Source organism: Lynx canadensis, chromosome A2, assembly GCF_007474595.2.
Source record: "Lynx canadensis isolate LIC74 chromosome A2, mLynCan4.pri.v2, whole genome shotgun sequence".
NCBI classification, from domain to species: domain Eukaryota; kingdom Metazoa; phylum Chordata; class Mammalia; order Carnivora; family Felidae; genus Lynx; species Lynx canadensis.
Window position 1 is genome coordinate 121,033,876 of NC_044304.2, and position 24,095 is coordinate 121,057,970.

General features: G+C 42.5%; 1 protein-coding gene across 1 annotated transcript in view; it reads left to right on the forward strand.

Annotated features, from left to right (window-relative positions):
* PLEKHA8 (pleckstrin homology domain containing A8) overlaps positions 1-23,847 on the forward strand; it is a 63,094-nt gene extending 39,247 nt beyond the window's left edge. The window contains exons 10-14 of the mRNA XM_030308170.1: positions 809-867; positions 1,697-1,827; positions 2,459-2,529; positions 12,308-12,369; positions 17,967-23,847. Coding sequence (XP_030164030.1) covers positions 809-867; positions 1,697-1,827; positions 2,459-2,529; positions 12,308-12,369; positions 17,967-18,164 — 521 coding nt within the window. The 3' untranslated portion in view covers positions 18,165-23,847. The remainder of the gene's footprint in view (positions 1-808; positions 868-1,696; positions 1,828-2,458; positions 2,530-12,307; positions 12,370-17,966) is intronic.
* Positions 23,848-24,095: the final 248 nt, after the last annotated feature.

The window sequence follows — 24,095 nt, forward strand, 5'->3', positions numbered from 1 at the left end:
TCTAGCCAATCAATTAATTTTTTATTATTCTGTTTTATTTCCTATTTTAGCTTTTTAGCTACCTATCTTTGTCCCTGCCTCTTCCCTTTTTCTTTCTTCCTTCCTTTCTTTCTTTTTTTTTTCTTGGATCAATCAGGTGCTTTTTAGAATTCCATTATTTTTTCTCTTCTGACTTTTTACCTCTACCCTTTGTTATTTTTTTAGCTGCTCCTGTCCCACAGAAATATTCGAACCACATACGTGATTTTAAATTTTCTGGCAAACACATTAAAATAGTAAAACGAAACAAGTGAACTGATTTTTTAAACTAATTTTAGTATATTTTATATAATTTAGTATATCCAAAATATTATCTTAACTTGTAATCAATATAAAGAAATGGCTAATGAGATATTTTGCCTTCTTTTTTTGATACTGAGTCTTTGAAATCTAGTATTTTATACTTCTAGTACATTTCAAGTTGGAGTAGCTACATTGCAAGTGATAGGTGGCCACATATTTAGTGGCTGCCATATTGGACAATGCAGCCATAAAGATTACAATATGCACTGTGAACATATAAGATTATCCTCACTTGACACTTACTTAGGACCTTATTATAGTTACCCCGGAATGGTGTGTAATAGAAAAAAGTGATGATAGTGTCCTAGAAGCCTTTGAAACTTATGTTTGGAAAATGATTTAAAAGCAAAAAAAAAAAAAAAAAAAAAAATGGGGGGGAAAAACATGCTAAATTTTGTCACTGTAAAAAATACTTTCCACTTGAAATCGTTGCTTTTTTAAAGATGTTTTCAATCTTTTCTTCTAGACAAACTTGGCCCTACAGTGTTTGCTCCTGTTAAAATGGATCTTGTTGGAAATATTAAGGTGAGTGTACAAGCTTGTCTCTACAGAGACCATATCATATATTTGGAGGGAGTAGTGCATGAAATCTCATTCAGAAACACATGATTGTTGACTTTATACTCAAGATGAAAAGTACAGGCCAGCTGTGAGAAAGGTTCTGAGGCAGAAAAAAAAATACTTTAGAAACAGTATTTTTAAAACCTTGAGACTATTTAATTCTAGCTTAAGCCTCATGAGAATTCTCAAACAAAGGAGTGCCTGGGTGGCTCAGTGGGTTGAGCATATGACTCTTTGATTTCAATTCAGGTCATGGGATCAAGCCCCGCATCAGGCTCTGCACTGGGCATGGAGCCTGCTTAATTTTACTCTCTCTCTCTCAGGGTGCCTGGGTGCTCAGTCGGTTAAGCATCCTACTCTTGGTTTTGGCTCAGGTCATGATCTCACAGTTCGTGGGTTAGACCCCACATTAGACTCTGCACTGACAGTGGAACCTGCTCGAGGTTCTCTGTCTCCCTCTCTCTCTGCCCATCTCCTGTTTGTTGTCTGTCTCTCTCTCTCAAAATAAATAAATATATTTTTTAAAAAGGATTCTTTCTCTCTCTCCCTCTACCCCTCTCCCCTGCTCTCACTTTTTCTCTCTCTCAAATAAAAAAAAAAATTTAAATAAAAGAAACAGAATTCTCAACTAAAACATATTACCTTGAGAACATAAGGAAAAAGGTAATAGAGGCTTAATTTGTTTTGATTTCTTAGAGGCCTGCTTGACAAGTTTATGCATCTCCATGTTATACTGGTTTACTTGATAGCTTTAGCATTTTTAACTTAGATTATTTCCCTGCTTTTCCTGCAGAAAGTAAATCAGAAGTATATAACCAACAAGGAAGAGTTCACCACCCTCCAGAAGATAGTGCTGCATGAAGTGGAGGCAGACGTAGCCCAGGTTAGGAACTCAGCTACAGAAGCCCTGTTGTGGCTGAAGAGGTGAGGCAGCTGGGATGGGGCAGCAGTTGAAATCCAGCTCAGTTGAGATGCTACCAGCAAAAAAAGTGCCCTGCAAAGACTGCTTCTGAGTGGGGGATCTAACCCAGTAGCCTTCTCTAGAAGGCCTGATGAAGAGAACACCAGCTCTTTTTTGTCCTTCCCTTCTGATGATGATAAACGTTGTTAATATTAACAGTATATGTAAGATAGGAATCTTAAAGAGTGATAGACTTGACTGGTTCTCTTTAAGTCAGTGGGTCACAAACTTTGGCAGCATCCAAGTCACCTGGAGGGCTTTCTTCAAAATGCGGATTGCTCCAGTCCAAACTCAGACTTTCTGACTCATTAAGCCTAGAAATGGGGGCCCAGAACTAGCATTTGCAACAAGTTCCTAGGCGGTACTGAAGCCACTGGTCCTGGGACTACATTTTGGAAACCACTGTTTACGTATATCAGATGAGAAGGGTCTAGAACAAACTAAAGGGAAATGACAGGGAAGAAAGGACTGCTATGTAACTTGACCTCTGTTGCTGTGTCCAAGATATTGAAGAAGCTGGTATCTGCCATTTCTTTATACTCATTCAACATAGTGGACGTTGAAAATAATATTTCTTCCTCTCTTTTGTTTTAGAGGTCTCAAGTTTTTGAAAGGATTTTTGACAGAAGTGAAAAATGGAGAAAAGGATATCCAGACAGCCTTGAGTAAGTGTCCTTTACATTTTGATTGATCCACTGAATAGGATATGGAATGGAGACCCCTAGAGGAGGAGACTGGGAATAGGGGAAATTTCTGCTTTTCCAGATTTCATTTGGTTTCTTTTCTATTTCATTGTTATTATTGTCTGTTTCTTATATGCTCTGTTAAAAAAAAAAAAGAACCCATGAGATTGTGACCTGGTAATCTAGATCTGGCTTATTAAAAATCAGTATATCTTAAAGAAGAGCTGAATCAATGCAAAGCCATCTCTTAATAGGAAAGCATAATATTTTCAAGAAGTGAGTTCCTCCTAATCTTCAAATACAGTGTAGTTCTATAAAATCAATATCCCCAGAGAAGCTAGTTTTAGAGACCATAACAGAGAGGGCTTGGGGAATTTGCTCTGGAGTGAAATGAAAGATGGGTGGTCGTCGTCGTCATCATCATCATCATCATCATCATCTTATAGTCCTCAAATGCCTCGTGTTCGTAGTGGTAGACCTGAGACTAAGATGGTCAAAGGAGGCCATCCTGTATCTCCAGCATCTTAATGCAGTGACTGAATATTATAGGCGCCTAGTAAACATTGGGTGGGTGGGTAGATAAGTGGTGGATCTATCAGATTAGTTTTGGAAAACACTAACGACTCGGAAGCATCCTTATAGTGTTCCTGACAGAGTGACTGAACTCTCACTCTTAGCCTAAAGGAAGTTCTCCCAGCGCCGGCCTTGAGGCATGAGGGGTGGGGAGTGGGGATTGAAATTCCATCTTACTTTGAAGCGCTATATTATTTTGATGTAGAGTAGTATGTGGTCAAGCTCTAAGTAGCCATGATTATAAATAACGAAATGAGTGTATTAGATGCTTCTGTTTGGGAAAGGGAGCCAGTATTCCCTGCAACATTTTGTCAGTGTCAGGAGTGAGCTCTTCCTTCTGTTCATCTTCCCTCTGGGCCATGAGTCCTGAGGGATTCTGCCCTCCGTGTGATTTTCTGAGGCCTTCCTATCTAGAAACTTGCTAATGTGCCATGAAACAAAAAAAGCTGGGTTTTTTGTAACACTTTATGAAGAATTTAGACAACTTAATCCTCATATCAATCCATTTTACAGGTACCCCAAATTCTGAGAGATTAAAATACATGCTAAGGCCACAAAAGATCTGGAAGCAGAATCACTTTGGGCCCCCTGCCTCAAAAGTCTTCATTTCTCCCACAAAAGGTCTTCTCCACCAACCCTGGGCTACCTGCATTTTCTGGGCTTCTCATATATCCCTGAATTCTAGGACAGTCTGCGATATTCTCCCCTATGTGTCCTGATTTCGGTACTAAAAGTATATTCACCATAGCAATTCGTGCTCCCTAATCAGTATCCTCAAACTTTATGACTTTTGGAAAAATTAAGATCTTGGGCTCTCTGGATCCCACCACTTGATAGCACCACTTTGGCAATTTATTGACCTTTCTGTTTCTCGGTTTCCTCATCTATAAAATGGGGATGATGATACCATTTCCCTAAAAACGTTGTCATAATGATTAAACAGGTTCATGCATATAAAAAGATTAGAAAAGTGGCACGTAATAAACACTTAATAGAAAATAGCTTCTCTTGTTTATATTTTCATCATCATGACGTATGAAGTTGATAACCTGCCAGAAAATGGGGCTTATTTGTCCCAAATCAGAAATGAAAACTTTACAAAGCTCTGGTGCCAAACCAGAAATTTCTCTCTATGCGAACTTCCTAGCGTGGAAATTTCACACTTGTAGGTTCCTCCACTGCAGGAAATACAGAAGCTGTGGGATTCAGCAGTGTGCCTGGCGGGCTCCACCTGTCACATGATGCTGTTGCTGTGTTGCGGCTGTCTGTGTGAGGGGCGGGGGGAGTGCTAGCCTCCTTCAGCCCCCTCCTGGAGGCGGAAGAGAACTGCTTACAGGACACACAAGTGAAAACAGAGAAGCTTGGCCCCCTGGAGGTAGGGAGGAAGTCGAGGATATCCCCCTTTCTGCCGACCTCCGCCCCTGAATCCGCCCTTTTTCTCCCCTACTTTTTACTTGATTTGGAATCTGGGCCCTCCCAAAGAGAGGGCAACCTAGAAAGGGAAATGCTGCTTCAAAACCAAAGTCAGTTTTTCCTTCCCTCTCTTCCCCTTCAGCACGGTTTTCAATGGGAAGGAAAAGAGGGCTGTAAATTTGAGACTTTCCTTCTGATGTTCAAGATGGTTTCAGAAGTCTTCATGATTTAAATCCTATTTTTGCTTGTAGGAATTCCCTAGTTTCCTGCTGCTGTTCAGTATGAAGAGAAAGTTCCTCTAAGCAACCCACTCTCCCCTCTAGATGCAGACGCAGCAAGCTCTGAGCAAACAAATAGTTTTATAACAAGGGTTCACACACTAGCTACTTTGAGCCAACAGGCTCCTTGATGTGAGTTTCTTCTGGGCTAACCGTGTCTCTTCTCATTTTGAAAGCATTACCTTTATAAGTAGAACTGATATCTTGTCTGAAATTTAGGAATATAGGTAAAAGAGAGGGTATATGCCTATATTTGTATAAGCAAATTAGCTTCCATGTTTTAAGTTCTAAAATTGAATGTGAATCATTGTAGTAACAGCTACTATTTACAGAGCACACAGTGTAGGAATGGCACCAGTTTCTTGATAAACATTTCATTTAATCTTCCAGATACTCCTTTTTTACAGTGAGTAAACTGAGGTCTAGAGAGGAAAAGTACCTTCCCTTAAGGTCTCCAATCTAGATCAGTGGTTCTCAAAGTGGTCCCAGGAGAGCATCTTCATCACCTGCAAACTTAGTAGAAATGCAGACTACCAGGCCCCACCCACACCTGCTGACAGCAACTCCAGGGACACGGGGCACTTAGCAAGTCCTTCGGGTGATTCTAATCCATGATAAAGTTTGAGACCCACTCATCTAGAGCTAGGACGTTGAAGGTACCTGTCTGTCACTAGGCTACATTTTGATTATTTGCGAATTTTGATTGCATCTGAATGATTAACAAATAAACTGAAAAAAAAGTGCTGAAATTAGTGCCATAGCACTAATCAGTTAACTTTGCCTCCTTTTCGTGATAATTAGCTAGTTGTCCAATGACAGGAAAGTTTTCCTAATCTAGAAACAGCAAGATAGTAGGGATAAATTACGGATAAATCTTGACTAGTACTCCCAAATTTGAAAACACTGCTTAAGACAGGTTTTGAGGTAAATGTTCATAAAACTTATATGATCTCAATGGTCTTCAAAGTGGGGGGGTGACACAGGGGCGTCTGGGTGGCTCAGTCAGTTGGGCGTCCGACTTAAGCTCACGTCATGATCTCACAGCTTGTGAGTTTGAGCCCCGTGTCAGGCTCTGTGCTGACAGCTTGGAGACTGGAGCCTGCTTCAGATTCTGTCTCCTTCTCTCTCTGTGCTCCCCACCACCCCCCCCCCAACTTGTGCTCTGTCTCTCTCTCAAAAATAAACATTAAAAAAAATTAAAAAAAAAAAAAGAGAACGAAAGAAAGAAAGAAAATGGGGGTGGGGGTGATATACATAAAATCCTAAATGATGCATTGGAAGCCTTGACATGTATTAACTCTCTGGAGAATGTAAGTATAGTCATTATATTGCTGAAGTTCAGTGGCCTAGACTGAGTATCCAGCATCTGGAGGCCTTAGGCCTTATACTGCCCCCTTTTGCATTTGAACCGTTACTTGGATTTCCTGTCATAATGATCAGAGCGGATGGTCTTGTGTCAAGGGCTGCTCTTGAACCCGTAGATGCCCTACGGCATTCTCTAGAGTTCATTCTAAGGGAAGAGTTAGGTCCACAAGGCAGATGTGTTGAATGGTCCACCCTATAGCTGAACCCCTCCATTCGCAGATGCCACATCAAAATGAGCTTTTGGAAAGCCTCCTTGTAAGTAGAAGGCAGAAAAGTTGCTCTGGCATTCCTATACCATTATACTAAATGTTACATGCTCTGCACTGTCCCCTAAACGGCATAGCATATTGCCACATCCCTCACCCCGGGATGATTCCATCAATGTCAGGTAGACATTGACCCAGAATAAAAACTTTAGTAGGGTGCTCAGTTGTGTGTTTAATATGAAAGGCTTTTACAGGCAAGAAGAGCTGTGTGAGAGAGCTAAAGTCGGAACTCATGATCTGATATTTAGCACCAAATCATAACTTGACTAGTTATTCTGAAAATACCGTGAAATAGGAATCAAATCCTGCCCTCTCCCAAACTACTCGCAGCCTGTGCCTTTCTTGAATGGCAGGCTTGGCTTACAATGCATGTTTTTGTCTTCATAATGCCTAGAGTTAACAAGGGGTAACTCTGGGGACTTGCTTCACTTCTGTCCATTGGTTATTATTTGACTTTCCTTCATACATTCATTTTGTCTGAGGCTTGGTCACTATAAAGAATTCAGTACTCTCCTAGTAGCTCAGTTTTTTGTTATTTTTTGTTTTATCATAAATATTTCAGACATTTTGCAAACATCTACCATTTGACCAAATATATAAAATAGTTCTATAGTGTACCCATGTATCCCTTGACCCCACTAGTCCTTATATTCTGCAGAGAAGATCTTCACCCTGAATTTGCTATTTATGGTCATATGCGTTTTTATAATTTTTCTGTACATTTATGTGTCTATAAATAGTATTGAGGATTGTACGGCAAGTGTTAAACTCGTATACTGTACATTGTATACAAATTCATTCAGTATTATTTTTCAGATTTATTCACTTTCCAACCTCTCTTGGTTCCTGATTCTTGCCGAGCACTGGCTAGCATGGTCCATTTGCAGAGCTAAGATGATTGTCATCTCTTAAACTCAGTGAATGATTGATTCCACCTTTCCCGGCTTTGCTTATATACATTTTGCGATCTCTCTTAAAACTTAGATTTGCATTTCTCCTTTGTCTTCTTTACAACCCAAAGTAACTTGACAAATTCTTAACCAGTTACAGATTGACAGTAGAGAAACTGTCATACTCAGTTCCTGGACAGAACAGCGTGTACCAACAGTAAGGGAAAAGTTGTTCTCTCTCGCATGCTATAACAGGTTTAGGCAAAATCAATCACTAAATACCTCAGCAAATTTCTGGAGCACCTGGCTGGCTCAGTCAGTGGAGCATGCGACTCTTGATCTCAGAGTTCTAGGTTTGAACCCCACACTAGAGATGTGTGTAGAGATGGGTGTAGAGATTACTTAAAAATAAAATCTTTTATTATTTTTTAAAATATTTACTTTGAGAGAGAGAGCACAAGCAGGGGAGGGGCAGAGAATGAGAGGGAGACACAGAATCCGAAGCAGGCTCCAGGCTCTGAGCTGTCAGCACAGAGCCCGATACAGGGCTTGAACTCACAACCTTACCTGAGTCGAGGTCGAACTCTTAACCGACTGAGCCACCCAGGCACCCCAAAAATAAAATCTTTTAGAAAAATAAAAATAAGTAAATGCCTCGGCAAGTTTCTGAGTTACCAGTAAAGAAATCGGATTTATTTTATTTCCATAAACAGAATAATGTTCTGATTCTTGCTGGAAAAGGGACATTTTTTATTTTCATTATTTTGTTTCACAAAGAGTACACGTTAGTTTTTTAGCAGAATGGTTTAATGTGACAAGAAGAATGCCCTAGTTCTCATTGCTTTTAGCTTTGTGATCTTGGGCAAATCACCATCTCTCCGGGTCTTCTGTTTCTTCTTTTGTAAAAGGAAAAGAATTGGGCAAGGTGATTGTCATGGCTTCCTACTCAGAAATTTTGACTCAGTCTCTGAGGAACTGACACATCTCAAAGATCTGGGAGAAGGGGATCATTTATGTCTCTCAGAGGCCAAAAATACTTCCAGGTTATAGAACATGCATTATGATAATGAATGGATATTACAGTGAAGATTAATGTGTTTCATTATCTAATCTTCTCTAGGTAACCAAAATAGGTCAGGCTTAGACTTCATTTTATTTTAATGTAGCCTCACGTGGCAGGGATATTTGCAGCCCTAGAAGTCAGCTAAGGACTTTGGCAAGACTTTTTTTTTTTTTTTTTTTTTTTTTTAACGAATTTTCTTTCATTTGTTGGTTTTAAATTGCAATAGTGTTCTTCCCAGACCTGGAAAGGGACCCAGCCCAGATTCTCTGGTTCCTTCTTCTCCTGTTAGACTAGCCAGCCCACATTTTACCCAGCGGCAGAGTTCTTCTCTGGCAAGGTGTGGACACAGCGAGGCAACTGCCTCCAGAAGGGCTGGGCGGGAGGACACAGATCATGCTGCTGTGCACGAACACTCCCCCGTCCTGAGCCCAGCCCACGTTATTGGGACTCATGGCACCCGTGTTTTCCTGCTGTCCTAAGGAAGGTGGCACGAAGTCGAGTTTCTGGGCTTTTTTAAATGGTTGAGTCAAGTAGCAAAGCGTAGGAGAGGTGTAAGCCCGTGAGGCTGGCGTAGCACTGGATCCCGAGCCTTTGTAAACAGGCAGTTTGTCCAGCCAGGAGTGCTTTGGAGCCCGAGACTGAGGACCAAGACGGCTGTGTTTGCGGCCTAGCATAACGAAGTGTAAATTTCACCTTGTTACTTCCCTGACCACAATTCCAAATCAGAATGGTCACGACTGTTAGGAGAAAATAACACAGTCTGTATAGGAAAAAAGACTAAGAGAGTGAACCCCCCGGAATGCCCACCTGGTTATCTCTGGGAGGCATGATTATAGGTTTCTTTAGTTCCCTCCTTTGGGTGTTTTCCTTCTTTTCACCAATGAGCATGAGTTACTTGTGAAATTAGAAACAAGCAGTTAGGTGTTATATTTTTTTAGAAGCGCCACTGTGCCTCCAGTGGGAAATCCAGAATCCTTGGCACAGCATGTAAAGGCCCTCACCCTTCGGCCCCAGTGATCTTCAGCCCCAGCGAACTGCTCCCCTGTGCACAGTATGCCACCGTCCCTCACAGTTCCTTGGTGCTCCCTGCGGCCCCAGCCGCCACCCTTCTCTCTGCCCTCGCCAGCTTTTGGGACTCCTTTGGAGAATTCCTTGTCTACATGCCCACAGGCTGGGTTCGTTTCTCTCTCTTCTCTGTGTTCCTACAGAAAGAACTGAACACAGATCTTTACTATAGCAGTTGGCAGTTTACATGATAACACTCTGTCAAATGTCTGGTTCTCATAAGTCCGGTAACTTCCTGAGGGCCGTGGACTGACTGATTTTAAATCACCTAAGGATTTCCCCTGCCTTGCCCAGTGGGCATTGGTAGACCCTCATCCCATCGTGGACATCCACTGGCAGAGTTGAACATTGTTGAGTTCCGTCTGTTTATTCATAATGGCATTTAATTCTTCACCTGGATTAAGATCACAGGAACTGAAGTGTTCCCAGTATCCTACCCCTGTGACTCACCTCAGGATGGAGCACCCGCGGACCTGTCCGCTGACTTGCCGGCCCGAATGGCTCCTTGGAAAGGACGGCTGGAAAGTTGGTTATCTTCCTGATGTACCTCAGAGGCTGTGCCTGGTATTTTCTGCCCATCTGCACTGTACATTTAGTAGGCCAGCAACCCTTCCTTCACTAAAGCCTCACAGACCATCTGCAATGTCCCTGATACCATCTGTCCCCTTAGGGAATCAGATTTTAAGAATGGCTGAGATTGAAGACTTGTATCTGTGAGCATGCCCTAAGTCTATTCAGACTGTTCCCCGAAAAAAACCCAAAATTAATCTTCCGTTCTCCTGTAGACTGCTCACAAGAGTCTTCTTCATACTTGAATTTAGTAATTCTTTATCATTTCTGCTTTAGCTTTACCAGCTGGGGTGCTGGCATTTCCACCTGTTCCTAAAACTTCAGATAACCAGAGAAATCTATCAGATTTCAAATGTACAGTCTTTTATGTCAAATATAAATTGTACTTTATGCAAACTTGAATTATATAAAATTGATAGTAATATATGCTACAAGTATTAAGAAAGGCTCATGCAAGTTTTAAAAATAAAAGTTGACACGAATTACATAATGTCAAAGCTAGAGGGCTTGAGTAAATTGTAAGATGCATTTAAGCTACAGCCACATGGCAGCACTGTTTTGGCCAGTAAAATAGATACCTGATATCCTTTGACAGGATTCTGTGAACCACACTGCTGTTGACCACATGAAATGGTGGTTGTGGCCTTGGTGTCTGTTTTTGCATTATTTTAACACCTGCTCTTACTATAATTTGAAACATTTTTACATCCTATTGTAATGTCACCTAAACATTGATTAAATGGTGGTAGTACTTGTATCAGTCCGGAAACTAGCTCATGGAAATAAATAAGTGTGGGATAAAGCTTAGATATGATAAAACATGCTGAATAAGGTCAGACAATCCCCGTGACCCCCTGTGCTGTCATTTAGGAATGAGTAAGTACTGTGAGCACTGGAGACGCTGCTCAGAAATGAAACGGAGCGTTAATGTAAGTGCACTGTGGTGACGTAGACCTGTGCCTCCCGAGAATGCACTTACTCCTGTGGAAGGATCTGTTCTGAATTTTGCGTATATTATTCAAAGCCTTCAGGAACACATCCCTTGAACAACATGCAGTCATTTTGTTCTTCAGATTTTTTTGTAATTAAAATTATTATATGCAAGTTTTTAAACCCCATTTTCAAACACATTGGGACAAAATTCATAGGTTTCTATCTTTAAAGTCTTAAATGTGAATGACTTTTACTAATAGGTCTCACCAAGTACTTTATAACTAGCTTAGTAACTTCAAGCCATTCTTTCCACAGTAGCTTTAAAGGTTTCTAGGTTTGATACTGCATATCCAGGGTCATAGGGACATCTAGAACAAACATTTGACATCCCAGAATAGAATGTTAGAATTGAAAAGAAACTCAGAGGTTACAAAGAGGGAAACAGAGAGGACAGCTAAGGGACTGGCTCAGGGTCACACAACATTCAGAGAACTGCATTTTTATATTCTTTTTTTTTTTTTTAAACATTTATTATTTATATTTGAGAGACAGAGACAGAACATGAGCAGAGCAGGGAGGGGAGAGCAGAGAGAGAGGGAGACACAGAATCCCAAGCAGGCTCCAGGCCCTGAGCTGTCAGCACAGAGCCTGACACGGGGCTCAAACCCGCGAACCGTGAGATCACGACCTGACCCGAAGTTGGACACTTAACTGACGGAGCCACCCAGGTGCCCCTGCATTTTTATATTCTTTTTTTTTTTTTTTTTTAATTTTTTTTTCAACGTTTATTTATTTTGGGGACAGAGAGAGACAGAGCATGAACGGGGCAGGGGCAGAGAGAGAGGGAGACACAGAATGGGAAACAGGCTCCAGGCTCTGAGCCATCAGCCCAGAGCCCGACGCGGGGCTCGAACTCCCGGACCGCGAGATCGTGACCTGGCTGAAGTCGGACGCTTAACCGACTGCGCCACCCAGGCGCCCCTGCATTTTTATATTCTTATAGTGTATTTCTATTTGTATTTAGTGTAGCTTTTCCAGTATCCTCTCTGCACGTTTATTTCCTGATATGTATGGGACTTTTCCCACCATGAAAATAAAATGAAGTTCAGATACATTTGCCCAAGGGAAGAGTGGAACTATCTGTTTCTTAGGAAAAAAAAAAATTGTGTAAGGCTTTTTTCCTATTCAAGACTCTTGGGATACACAATCTTGTAATTAGACTTTTTTCATCAGCTTGTAATACTAACAGTATCATGCTACCGTGTACATTAGAAAGGACGTGATACAAACAGCACATCAAATTCTGGTGAAATTGTGGTTCATGGTGTTTTTCTTCTTTTCAAGATAACGCATATGGTAAAACGTTACGGCAGCACCACGGCTGGGTAGTTCGAGGGGTTTTTGCGGTAAGTGATCCTGCCTTCTATGTTCTGATGGTCACAGCAGGGTGGTGTGTGTGTGTGTGTGTGTGTGTGTGTGTGTGTGCGCGCACGCATAGCATTTCTATTTGCTTTGTTCTCAAGAATAGGAACATAATGTTGCCTATTTAAGTCTATGTAGATCTTTTTTTGTGTGTAAATGTTGGAAAAAAAAAAGCGTCTGGAATAAAGAAGACTGTTAACATGCTTTCCCCTGTCCACCTCCAATGACATTGTGGGAATTTGCCACAGAAGTGGTTGCCTTTCTGATAAGGGAGTAAAGGGTATCCGTGCAGGGATAGGCAGGAAGCTGCCAAGTACTCACCAATGATGGGAGATGAGTGGGGCCTTTAAGCTCATAGCTCCCTCTGCTGCCCATTGTATTCCATCCTGTTAATTCTAAGATTTTAATGGATTTTTCTTGCATTTAGTTGGATTTCATCTTTGACTAATTGTCTAATTGGGTGTGCCAGCAGCTAGGGCTTCTCAGACCATTATTTTCATTGTTGGAGACGTTTGTCCTTGTGTGTTTGGGCTCCTGTTACTCCGCCACTCCTTCCTTGCCAGCATGTTGACCTAAGAACAGACGCCTGGAAATCGTAGTCCCCTGGACAAATCACTTAGCCTGCTTTTGTAAAATAGCAGGAGTAGATAGATGGCCCCTTTATGTCCTCAGTAATACTCTGTGATTCTGCTATCTGAGGAGAGGTCAGCCTTAGTCAGGGACAGCTGTGAAAAGGCAGAGTGCCGTGTGGTGGTTCACGAGCAGACACGTTAGCTGCGAGTGTTCTGCAGAAGGTCGTGGGGCAAAAACAGCCTTGCACGTGTCTTAGTAATTAAAGGATAGGAGACATTATTTGCCTGAGGTGAGAACTCTTTAGGTCATGACTTATCAGGGGGCAGGTAAAGAAAGCGGGAAGAACACAGTGGAAGAAATAAAATGGACTGAACTGGTTTTGGAAGGCCTGGAGGTGGCTAGGCCCGTACCCCACCGCTCACCGCCGTAGGAGCTAGGCCGGCTGCAGCTACAGAGTGCTCACGCTCACCTTCAGTATATGTTTTGTAATCACAGTAATAGCTGCCGTCTGGCCATCGGATACCTTTGTGAACCACGGACAGTGCTAGGTACTTCCACGTTCATTATCTTAAGTAATCTCAGGATTTACTCTCACCGTTCTACAAGTTCAGAACTATCCGTTCGAGTCCCAGCGTCCCATAGTGCAGCCGTGGCAGAGCCCAGGTCTAAACGCCCTCCGCTGTCTCCAAGGCCGCGTCACCACCGTCTGCAGGGAAGACCGCGTCCGACAGGCTGCTGCTGAGCAGTGGATGCAGCTACATTCATTGATCCCGGAGTAAACACTGCTTGCGGGGGATGGAAACCCGCGTTCCCCTGGTTAGATGACAAAGCACAGGAACGCTGAGTTGCCCTATTTACAAGAAACAGCTGTGTGTTGTAGTTGTTGTTACGGTATAGGAGTCAGAGTTTAATCCTGAAATATTAATGATCCAAGAGACGTTGCCAACAGAAATGTAAACGTAGCAGAAAATTTAACATAAGCAAGGCTCTTTAAAAACAATTTTTAATTTATAGCATTTTCCCCAGCATATAGGACTTTAGACTCATTAAAAAAAAAAAGTAGGGGCGCCTGGGTGGCGCAGTCGGTTAAGCGTCCGACTTCAGCCAGGTCATGATCTCACGGTCCGTGAGTTCGAGCCCCGCGTCGAGCTCTGGGCTGATGGCTCAGAGCCTGGAGCCTGTTTCCGATTCTGTGTCTCCCTCTCTCTCTGCCCCTCCCCCGTTCATGGTCTGTCTCTCTCTGTCCCAAAAATAAATAAAACGTTGAAAAAAAAAATTTTTTTTTTAAAAAAAAAGTAGAAATCATGGCAGAATAGAAAGGGAAAAAATTTAAATTGTCCATCTTCTCACCACTCCATACAAAATAACCATTTTAACATTTTCGTGTTTTACCTTCTTACCTTTTATTTGTATGGATATTTATATATTCTTTTAAGATTATTCTATTTAATTTTATATGTGTATCTAAATATATATCTACTTGTAGGGATTTATATTTTTATATGTACATGTTTGTTATATGTGTAAAATTATTTTGCATACTCTGTATATGCATGTAAATTTTTTTATGTTTAGCTTGTGTGATTTTGTATTATCCTCCCCCCCTCCCCCCCACTTAACAGAGTCAATCATGGCCATTTTTAAATGCCATAAGAGTTTTTGAAAATCATTATTTTTAATGACTGCATAATACTTCCCTAGTATGGAGATAATATGATTTATTTGCCCAATCCTCTGTGTTAGACATTTAAGCTGCTTCTGAGGCTGTTGTCAACAGCACTTGTTTATGTGCATTTTTGAGTAAAACTTTTATCTCCTAAAAAATAGGTTCCTAGAAGTGGAATTGTTATGTCTAATACCAAGAACTATTAGAACTTAGAATTTTGAGCACTTACTGTGTGCCAGATGTTGTCTTAAGTGCTTTACATACATAAAATTGTTAATCTCCTAATTCCTAAGTATGTTCTCTTACTTTCCCTGTTATAGACAAAGAAGCCTGAGACACAGAGGTGAAGTAATACACCCGAAATTATAGAGGAAGAACATTTTGAAGGTTCTTGATAGTATTGCCAATAATTTTTAAAGTTGCTGGTTTTTAAGAAAATAGATTGTGTTGAGCATTTGGCAACAGCCTCGTCAACAGAAGAGCTAACTCAGCCCTTGGAGCCTCTTACTTTTACTCTCCAAGTCACCCCTGCTTTAGAAAGTGTATTGTTTCTGAAGGTGCTAAGTAATTAGCAGAGGCAAATTCATTTAACTGTCTTAGTTCCTCAGTGAAACAGCTTCTACACTCCGGGAATTTGATTCATTTACCAGCCAAACAGTGAACTTTTATCTTCACGCTGTTATAATTTATGGCACTGAAGCCCAGTCCAGGCTCTGCCTCCAGCGTGATTTTTAATCATTGTTCATTTGACGTTTTTGGTTTCCTCTTCAGTCGAGTTCTATCACTGGTTCCTAAGTCGACTTGACTGCATCATAGTCCTGTAGGAACCTTTGGAGAGATACATAGTCTGGGGCCCCACTCTGGAGAAACATTTCAAAAATTTTATTGTACCTAAATACACATGCATAGGGCTTAATTTTTTTTTTTTTTATCAAAAGTCCAAAAGTTATAACAAAAAATAGCGGCCCCTGCCTTCTGTCCCCTCCTTCCCAGACTTACTCCAAAGAGGCTGCCACCTTCAACTACTGTGACTGTCTCTTCCAGTACCTCTGTAATCCTAAAAATGTTTACTGTTCTTTTTGGCCTTATCAGTCTTAGCCATTAATGTTGACTTTCTGTTATAGATTAGGATTTAGCTGTCTTTAGACCTTGCTATCACTACCTCACTTCCCCTCCCTCCACCTTGCCAATATAATTATATTACAAGTTAACATGATAAAGATGAGCCAAAATTGTATGGGTTTTTTTAATTTTGTTTTTATATTTTCCTTGCATCATCAAATCTCTCAAATCACCACCATTCTGAACCCACAGATATATCATACTATCTTACTATATGTCTTGAGCTTTTTTCCGTGAGACTTCCCTTCCAGAACTTTCTAAACTCTGTGCCAATCTTAATTCGTTGTTCAGGCCTGTTGAACTGCTGTGTGCCCTAGGACTCTTCCTTACAAGTTTTTCTGTACAGAATCCCCATCTCACACTAGCTTCCTAAGTTCTGTTACCTCCTGTTTCTTGATCTAATCCCTTGTTTTAGTGTTGTCCCCTAGTGGCTTCTGAAAAATGGTACAAGGGAGCTAAACATCTGAATTCCTGCCTGCCTGAAAATGTCTTTATTCTGCCCTTCTTTTTTTTATATGTATATTTTTTTAACATTTTAATATTTTTGAGAGAGAGGGTGAGTGTGTGCATGAGTGGGGGAAGGGCAGAGAGAGAAGGAGACACAGAAGCAGAAGCAGGCTCCAGGCTCTGAGCTGTCAGCACGAGCCCGACATGACGTGGGGCTCAAACTCACAAACCATGAGATCGTGACCTGGGCCAAAGTCAGATGCTTAACCGACTGAGCCACCCAGGCGCCCCTATTCTGCCCTTTTTTACTAGAGTGATGCTCTGGCTTGTACAGAATTCTAGGTTAATAGTAATTTTCTCTCAGAATTTTGAAGGCTTCCTCTGTTGTCCTCCAGCTTCCACTGTTACTACTGTAGAGTCTAATGAGTTCCTGTTCCATTTACATAGACTGTTCCTCATCCCTCAGGGTGCTTCCAGGATCTTTATCCTCACATTCTAAAATTGCATGACCTTCTCCTTTTGTCTTTTTCATTCATTATGCTGAGTGCTGGGTAGGTCTTTAAATGTGAAGGCTCCTGTCCTTCAGCTCCAGGAGATTTTCTCACATTACGTTGAGATAATTGCCTTCCCTTCATTCTCTGCTCTCTCCCTTGTACTTCTGCCATTATTTGAGTATTTGGTGTGTACCAGAAAGTGAGCTCAGCATGTTGTACATATTACATTAATCTCTTCAAATAAGGAAAGTGGTACCAGCCCTCTTCTACAGAGGAAACGCAGGCTCTAGGAGGTTAAGCACCTTGCTCAAATTTCTCGAGCTAATAATGTGGGAAGATTTGGGATTTGAATCCGTGTCTCCTTCACCCAAGCCTGTGCTTTAACCACTGCATGATAATGCCAGTCAGCCTCCAATTGCAGAAAGGGAGTGGGGCTTATTCTCAAAGACTTGTCAAGAATAAGAAGGCTCAGGAAAGCAAGTGTAGCGTAATTAATGGAAGATTCCAGAGTCTCCAGAGATCTCAGCAGAACCAATCCAGTGGATCCAGCCAGCAGATTTTGGCAACCTTAGGGAACAACTGGCCTACGAAAGGAAGAGAGCCATCCAGAGCCTAGGAACTGTTCCATCAGGGAAGGGGTGTGGTGTGGCAGCATGGTTGAAAAAACACAGTCGATCCTGAGTTCAGATCCTGGCCCTGGCCCTCGTTAGCAATATAATGTTCATCTGTAAACTAGGGCTATAAACAGTACAGGGTTCTTACACAGGTTAAGTGGGATAAGTTACGTTACAGCATCAGTGTACAAGCAGACAACAGGGGTAGCTCCCTTCCCTCTGAGAAAATCGTCACGGGTGCAGAGGAAATATTTTCCATGTCGGGGGAAAGAGGGATAGGCAGAGAAACATACGGATGGGACACAAATAAGAGAGTGAGGTGCCCTGGAAGGCTGGCCACGTGGGAACAAAGCCTGGGGGAGCAGCATGCACGCAGGTGGATTCTGAGCATTCAGAAGGAACGGTCTGGATCGTGTGAATGAGAAGGAAGCTTTTCTCAGAACTTCTCCCTCAGCACTCCCTGATTTGTTGGCATCATTCATCCGCAAGATGGCCCAAGTACATACTTGTTTTCTTAGAGCCTGTGGCTTGGAAGGGTGTAGTATCACCCCCCTCATCTCCGTGTATGTGTGTGAGTGTGTGTGCACGTATGCACTCATGCATAAGCGTAAAGCGTGCAAGAGCAAGAGACGTGGTGCAGATTCTCACGGGCAGTTCTTTTGCAGTTAGCTCTGAGGGCGGCTCCGTCCTATGAAGATTTTGTGGCCGCGTTAACCATCAAGGAAGGCGACCACCAGAAGGCAGCATTCAGTGTTGGGATGCAGAGGGACCTCAGCCTTTACCTCCCTGCCATGGAAAAGCAGCTGGCGATACTGGACACTTTGTACGAGGTCCACGGACTGGAGTCTGATGAGGTGGTATGACGTCTGCAGGACCGCGCTGCCTCCTACCTTCAGGGAATAAAGTCTGCTAACGTGTTTTGTTGCCCTGCTTCATTCCCAGCAGCAGCTTCGACCCTCTCCAGCCCCGTACTTGGTGGGATGGAGAGAAGGAGGCAAAGCCTAGTGCTTTTATATATAATTTTTTTTTAATGCGTATGTGTTCTGTGTGTTTAAAAATCAAGGTGCTATATATTTCAGTTCAAAGGGCCTCCTGGAAACCAAATCATAGCTGTTATATTAGAATTGAACAGCAAGTTATAAGAGCAGATTTGACAAATGAGTTTGTCAGTATTGTGTTTTGTTTTTACCTTTCACGCCCCAGCTGAAAATGAGCAAGTTCTGTAGCAAGGACTGTAACACATAGCCAGTGTTTCGATCAACTTAGACTAAAAATTGGGGGGAAGGCTAAGCCCCTTTGTTGAAGCTATTGAAATGTGGAGTTGGTATTCCTAGACGTTCAGAGAATCCTCTCTCCCACGGCTCTGTGGACAGGAAGCGCCTGTGTAGTTCAGGTGTTTGGGGCATTGGTGTGGGCATGTCAGTGTCGAGGAGGAAGACACAAACACGGAGTGCCATCCCTGTCCGTGGGGGGGAGACTGTGGCTCCGAAGGGGTGAGTGGTGTGGCCTGACCCCAAGCAGGGGGACAGTCTGGCAGAGATGTGACAGGTCACCCGAGATGACCCCTATCTAGTGCCCACACTTAGCCGGCATGCTTTCCCCTGCACCATCTAAATCAGACAGTACAGTGAAACTGACATTCAGACTTTAGGGCTTATTACCCATTTCAGAAGTAAGGTGTAGAGGTTGAGGAGTTTACTCACAGGCATATAGCTTCTACTTAGAGGAAGCTGATGATTGCAAAGTGTGATCTGGACCACCTCTGCATCAAAATCACATGGACTGCTTCTTCAAACAGCAAATTCCCAGGCCTTACCCTGACCTACTAAAGAATCAGAGTAGTGGGGGGGTGGGACTCAGGAACCTACATTTGAATAAACTTTCCAGTTGATTCCTGTGCACCCAGGGTTGAAGAACTACAAGATTAAATTCTAGTTTAAATTCTAGTTTGCAGAACTCTTCTGCATGAACTAAATGGTGTGTCCTTTCTTTTCCAAAGAGGAAGAGACTTTCATTGAAATAAAATAGTTAAAGGGAGAGTGAGACGTAGAGCAAGTCTACTCACCATTTTCTTAACTGAACCAGCATCGGCGCCCAGCCATGAGGCTTGAGCATCGCATCAGGGACCACGGTTCTGAATGTGCTCTCTGATCAGTCTTGGTATCATCACCAATAGTGCAAAGCAAACTGTCTTTACAGCTTTAAGACTGTATCAGAGTTTAAAGGTAGGATTTAATCTTGCATAATACAACCCTGGGTAGGCGTTCTCCTGGAAAGCGTGTGACGCCAGGGGTCTCCAGTAGGCCAAACTGCCAAGAGTGGGCGTGGGAGGAGAGTCATGGAGGCTTCCCCCCCAGAGGCTGCTTCCTTCTAGCAGCTGGAAGAGAAGGTCCAGCGGAAGGTAGTGCCCCAGGGTAGAAGGTGAGGGCCTTTAAAGGGCACAGGTGCATGCTACCTGAGCAGCCCCAGGTGATTCTCTTCCAGGACAAAGAGAACCCTCTCCTTAGGCGAAGGTTCGTGTAGGGAGGGGTTTTGATTTTGTCTTTTATCTGTCTTTAAACGAATTGGCATTTATTTAGCTCGGATTAATGAAGCAGGTATGCAACTTACGTGAGGACTTCTGGAAAATGCTTAAAGAAAAACAAATGTTTAAAGGCTGGGGAAACGGTGCTAAAATGGTATCGCTTCTTCTGTATTTTAGCGCTTGTTACTGGCAGCTGCCAAGGCCTGTGTGTCGTTTCCCCTGCCCCCACAAGCAGCTAGTGTGGATCTCCTCTGGTCAGTGCGACTGTGACGGAGGAGCCGGAGGCTACTTCGGACTTCCTGCCCTCCCCGTAGCCTCCCGAGAGGGAAAAAGAAAGCAACAGCCAGTCTGTGCTCGAACCCTGAACGAAGGCACTTTAGGCATTGTGCTGTTGCAAGGGGGTGCCACCGGGAGACTGTAAGTATCCCTTCGGAGCAGCTGCTGCCGCCCCGTCACCCCCAGTGAGCTCATGTGGTCTCTTGGAGAGGGTGCGGGTACACGGCGCGTGCCTCGGACTCGCCACCCAAGCTCTGGATACACACAGACAGAAGACAGCTGCTCGGCGTGGCCATTTCACATTTCTATAGGTACGGCCTTGGTTTCCATAACTTGGTTTTCCGGGGAAGAAGAATTTAGTGTTATCTGGGATCACTGGGAACCCAGATCAGAATAGCTTGAGTCTTGAATAAGTTACATTTTGTACTCCCCCTTTTCCCACCCCCGTAGACAGGCGTAGTGTTTTTGACAGGTATTTTCCTCACTGGAGCATGTTAAATGTGCCCAAGATGTATAAAGCTCGCAGGGTCCTGAATAAAAGGAACTGGAAATTGAACCTCGTACTACGTGATAAATGCAACTTGACGTGCAGTTTGGCACAGTCAGAGCTTCCTCCTGGACACACAGCATTTGCTTCTAGTTGAAGTTCTAATCTGCAGGTACCGTCTGAGATGGGAACAAAGAAAAGATAGTTAAGACCTTTTCTGCATGATCCTCCAAGATTTCTGGGACTTTTAAGCTTTCTTTCACCCAGTGAGAGATGAGAAAACATTAGTATGCTTGTCGACAGAGGAGTCACCTTGCCCTCATTGCTCAAAACATTTTTAGGATTCCTTTTTTGGAGTAACCTTTAGAGAGATCCTGAAGAAGAAGGTAATTTGTCTTCTAGGGGTTAGTAGAAGCTGATAAGTAACATAACAAAGTGCTTGGTGCACGTAATTTCGTCACGTGCGCACCTCTCCCCATCCTCCCACAGGAGGAGCCAGGCTTTACACTTCAGGGGGATTAATACACGTTTGTCCAACTGAACAAACTCCTTTCGATGCTGGCAATTATCATTATTATTATTTTGTCCTTTGAAAACAGATTTGCTTCATTATAGCTAATCCTGGTGAAAAATGTTAAGTTGGAGGGATACCTTTTGGGGACCAAACCAACTTACAACTATGAGGTGGAGATGATTTTCTTGTCAGCTCTTGATCCAGCTCTGCAGGGAGTTCTGGAAGCAGGGCTCTCCGGAGGTCGAGCATCTGAGTCCCCAGAGAATTGACTTTGAAAGGCAGTGTTCATTAGGATGTGTAAGTCGTGGCTTGAGGCACCTTGTCATCACTATTTGCATGTCATTTCTGAACAGAGAGTTTCCTCAAATGTCAGTTTGCACAATAAGGGATATCTGGACTCCAGAACTCAGCCTTGCCACTTTCTGTTACTGGGGATAGCCAGCAGTGCCCCCTCAGAGCACCGGAGCCACCCCCCACTCTAGCTGTTCTGCCCCATTCCTTAGCAGCTTCCTCTAACTCCTACCTACGTGGAGCCCCTGCTACGGACCTAGCCCACAGTCAGGTGCCCAGTCGCCGGGGATTCTGTTCTCTTGGACTTCATTCAGGAGCTTCTTAAAGAACCCCCGGTCCCATTTGTAGCTGTGAAGCAGGTGACCGCCACGTGCGGAAAGTGACCTGTCATCAGATGAGTGCCGCCGGGAACGTTTGCGGGCATCTCTTTTTGATTATTAATTGCATCTGTGTATATACCCAAAAAGTCCATGCTTTCAACTTTATATTTTTGGAACAGTGTTTTTAATGAACAATAGGTGGAAGGAGCCAGTAAATAAAGTCACTTTTCTTTATTAAATTTGAAGGAAATAAAAGAGCTAGAGTAAGAGGTCTCTTATTAATGGGACCTGATCTGATTAGGAAAATCACATAGATGAAGAAATATCGTTTAAGACAGTAGAGAGTCAGGGGGTCGTGAGCAATATGAGATGATGTGAGGCAATTTTCTGAAAGCTTTTTATGTTTCTTTTCTATTTAAACTAGTACATCCCACAAGAAGTTGGTTACTTAATGGTGCGTTTCTGAATCGATTAAAATCAGTTACTTCAGGTTTTAGTCCTAGGTTTTACAACTCTTCAGCTTCCCTATTCTGATGTTTTATGGGTGGTTTTTTTAGGGTAAACCGTCAACCTTTTTTACATTTTAGGTTTAGAATTTGTAAGTAAAATATGTTTTAAGCCATCGTTCTGTCAGCTGAGCTAATGTGCTTGGTCTTAGAGGGCCTGACTTCAGATGCCCTTTGTGATCTGGTACAGTCTGTGCACCAACCTCAGTGTGTACAGTTAAGTCTTGTGTCCCTGTGAAGTGTATATGGAGGGCTTTCTTTAGAAATACGTTCTGCTTCTGGATGTCCCTTTGTAACCTGCAGTTGCTTACTCAGGGCTTTCATAATAATGACATACAAACTACTCAGTAGCTGTCTAATCGTATTTTAAGACCGCTTACCAGTTACAAGGTTGTTAGGGATCCATTCAGCACTTCATGAACAAACTGTTCGCCGGACCTTCTCTGTAAACGTTCCCGGTTCCCACCCTGTTGCAGCCAGTAGTCCTGTGTATGGAGGCCACTTGCATGACTTCTCTCGTCGCACTGCTGCTCTAAGGCACTCCAGGGCATGATTAAGTGATCATTGGCGGTACGCATGCATTGATCCTTCTCCTCCGCTGTTCTTCTATAGCCTTTCATTCAACGGAAAAAACATACCACGGCTCTGTAATGCAAAAGTTTGCAAGATTTTTTGGTTGCCCTTTTTAATCACTTCTCTTTCAGAGCGAACAGATGTTTTCAGCTAAGCTATGTGAGAACATAAGGAAGAGATCCTGCTTGTTTTAAGCACCGTTCTTTCTATTACATATATTTTAAAGTGTGGTCATGTGGTCAGTATTTCTTCCCTGTACTTTATAAACAGCAACCACCCTGGGACGGTTGGCACCCCTTGCAAAACTAATGAGATCACAGACTCCTGTGTACATGTCTCTTCATAGGTGCGTGTGGAGTCAGTGATGACAAGACGGGTGACCTAGAAGTATTCTGTTGCTTCCCAGAAGGCTGATGAGCCAGTGTCATGGCATGTTTGATGTCTGAGTCCCCAGTGTCATGACAGTTTCACTAGAATGTCAGTAAACAGCCCAACTACCTCATGTGAAATTGGCTGTGGACAATCTGTGTCAGATGAGACATGTATTTAAGGTTGATTTAATCTGGTTAGTAGACTGGACAAAATGATGTCTCTCTAAGGAAAAAAACATGAGACCAGATGCCAAAGGCTACAATGTACATAGATTTCCTTGGATTAATTTTTTAAGTCGGTGTTGAATTCCAGCCCCAGTATTCTTATCTTGAGTGTTTATGGTCTCATAGATCCACGCACTTTGAATACCTGTCACATGCAGTCTTGTGTTAACTGTTCTTGTCCTAAAGCATTTTGAATGAGCAGCATAATGACAGTAGAAAGCGAGTGTCAAGTAGTTTGTTGATTTGTTCATTTTAATGGGCCTTTACTTAGAATATAATGTGTTGGAGCCTTTGGGGACCAACCAGTGAATGAGAATTTCATGTTTGGTGTTCATGTAAAAACTGTCCAACTTCTTACTCTATATCTTGTGGGGAGGGTTTTACTTTTTTTGCAAAAATGTTTGAAAACATCTGTCAGATTTTATATTCGTTAGTTATAATAAACTTATTTTTAAAGTATTTTATCAAGTGCTTCTCTTATTTTTAAAGTATTTTTTATCAAGTACATCTTCTAAAGATTTTTCTGTGCACTTCTGAATTGAATATGCCAATAATAAGTCTCATTTGTGGAACACCTACTGTTTGCCAGGCATCATTTTAAGCCCTTTACCAACAGTAACACATTTAATCCTCCTACTCACTCTGTAAGGCCAGTACTGTTGTTATCCTCAGATTACAGATGAGAAGCGGGCGCAGACTGAGGAAGC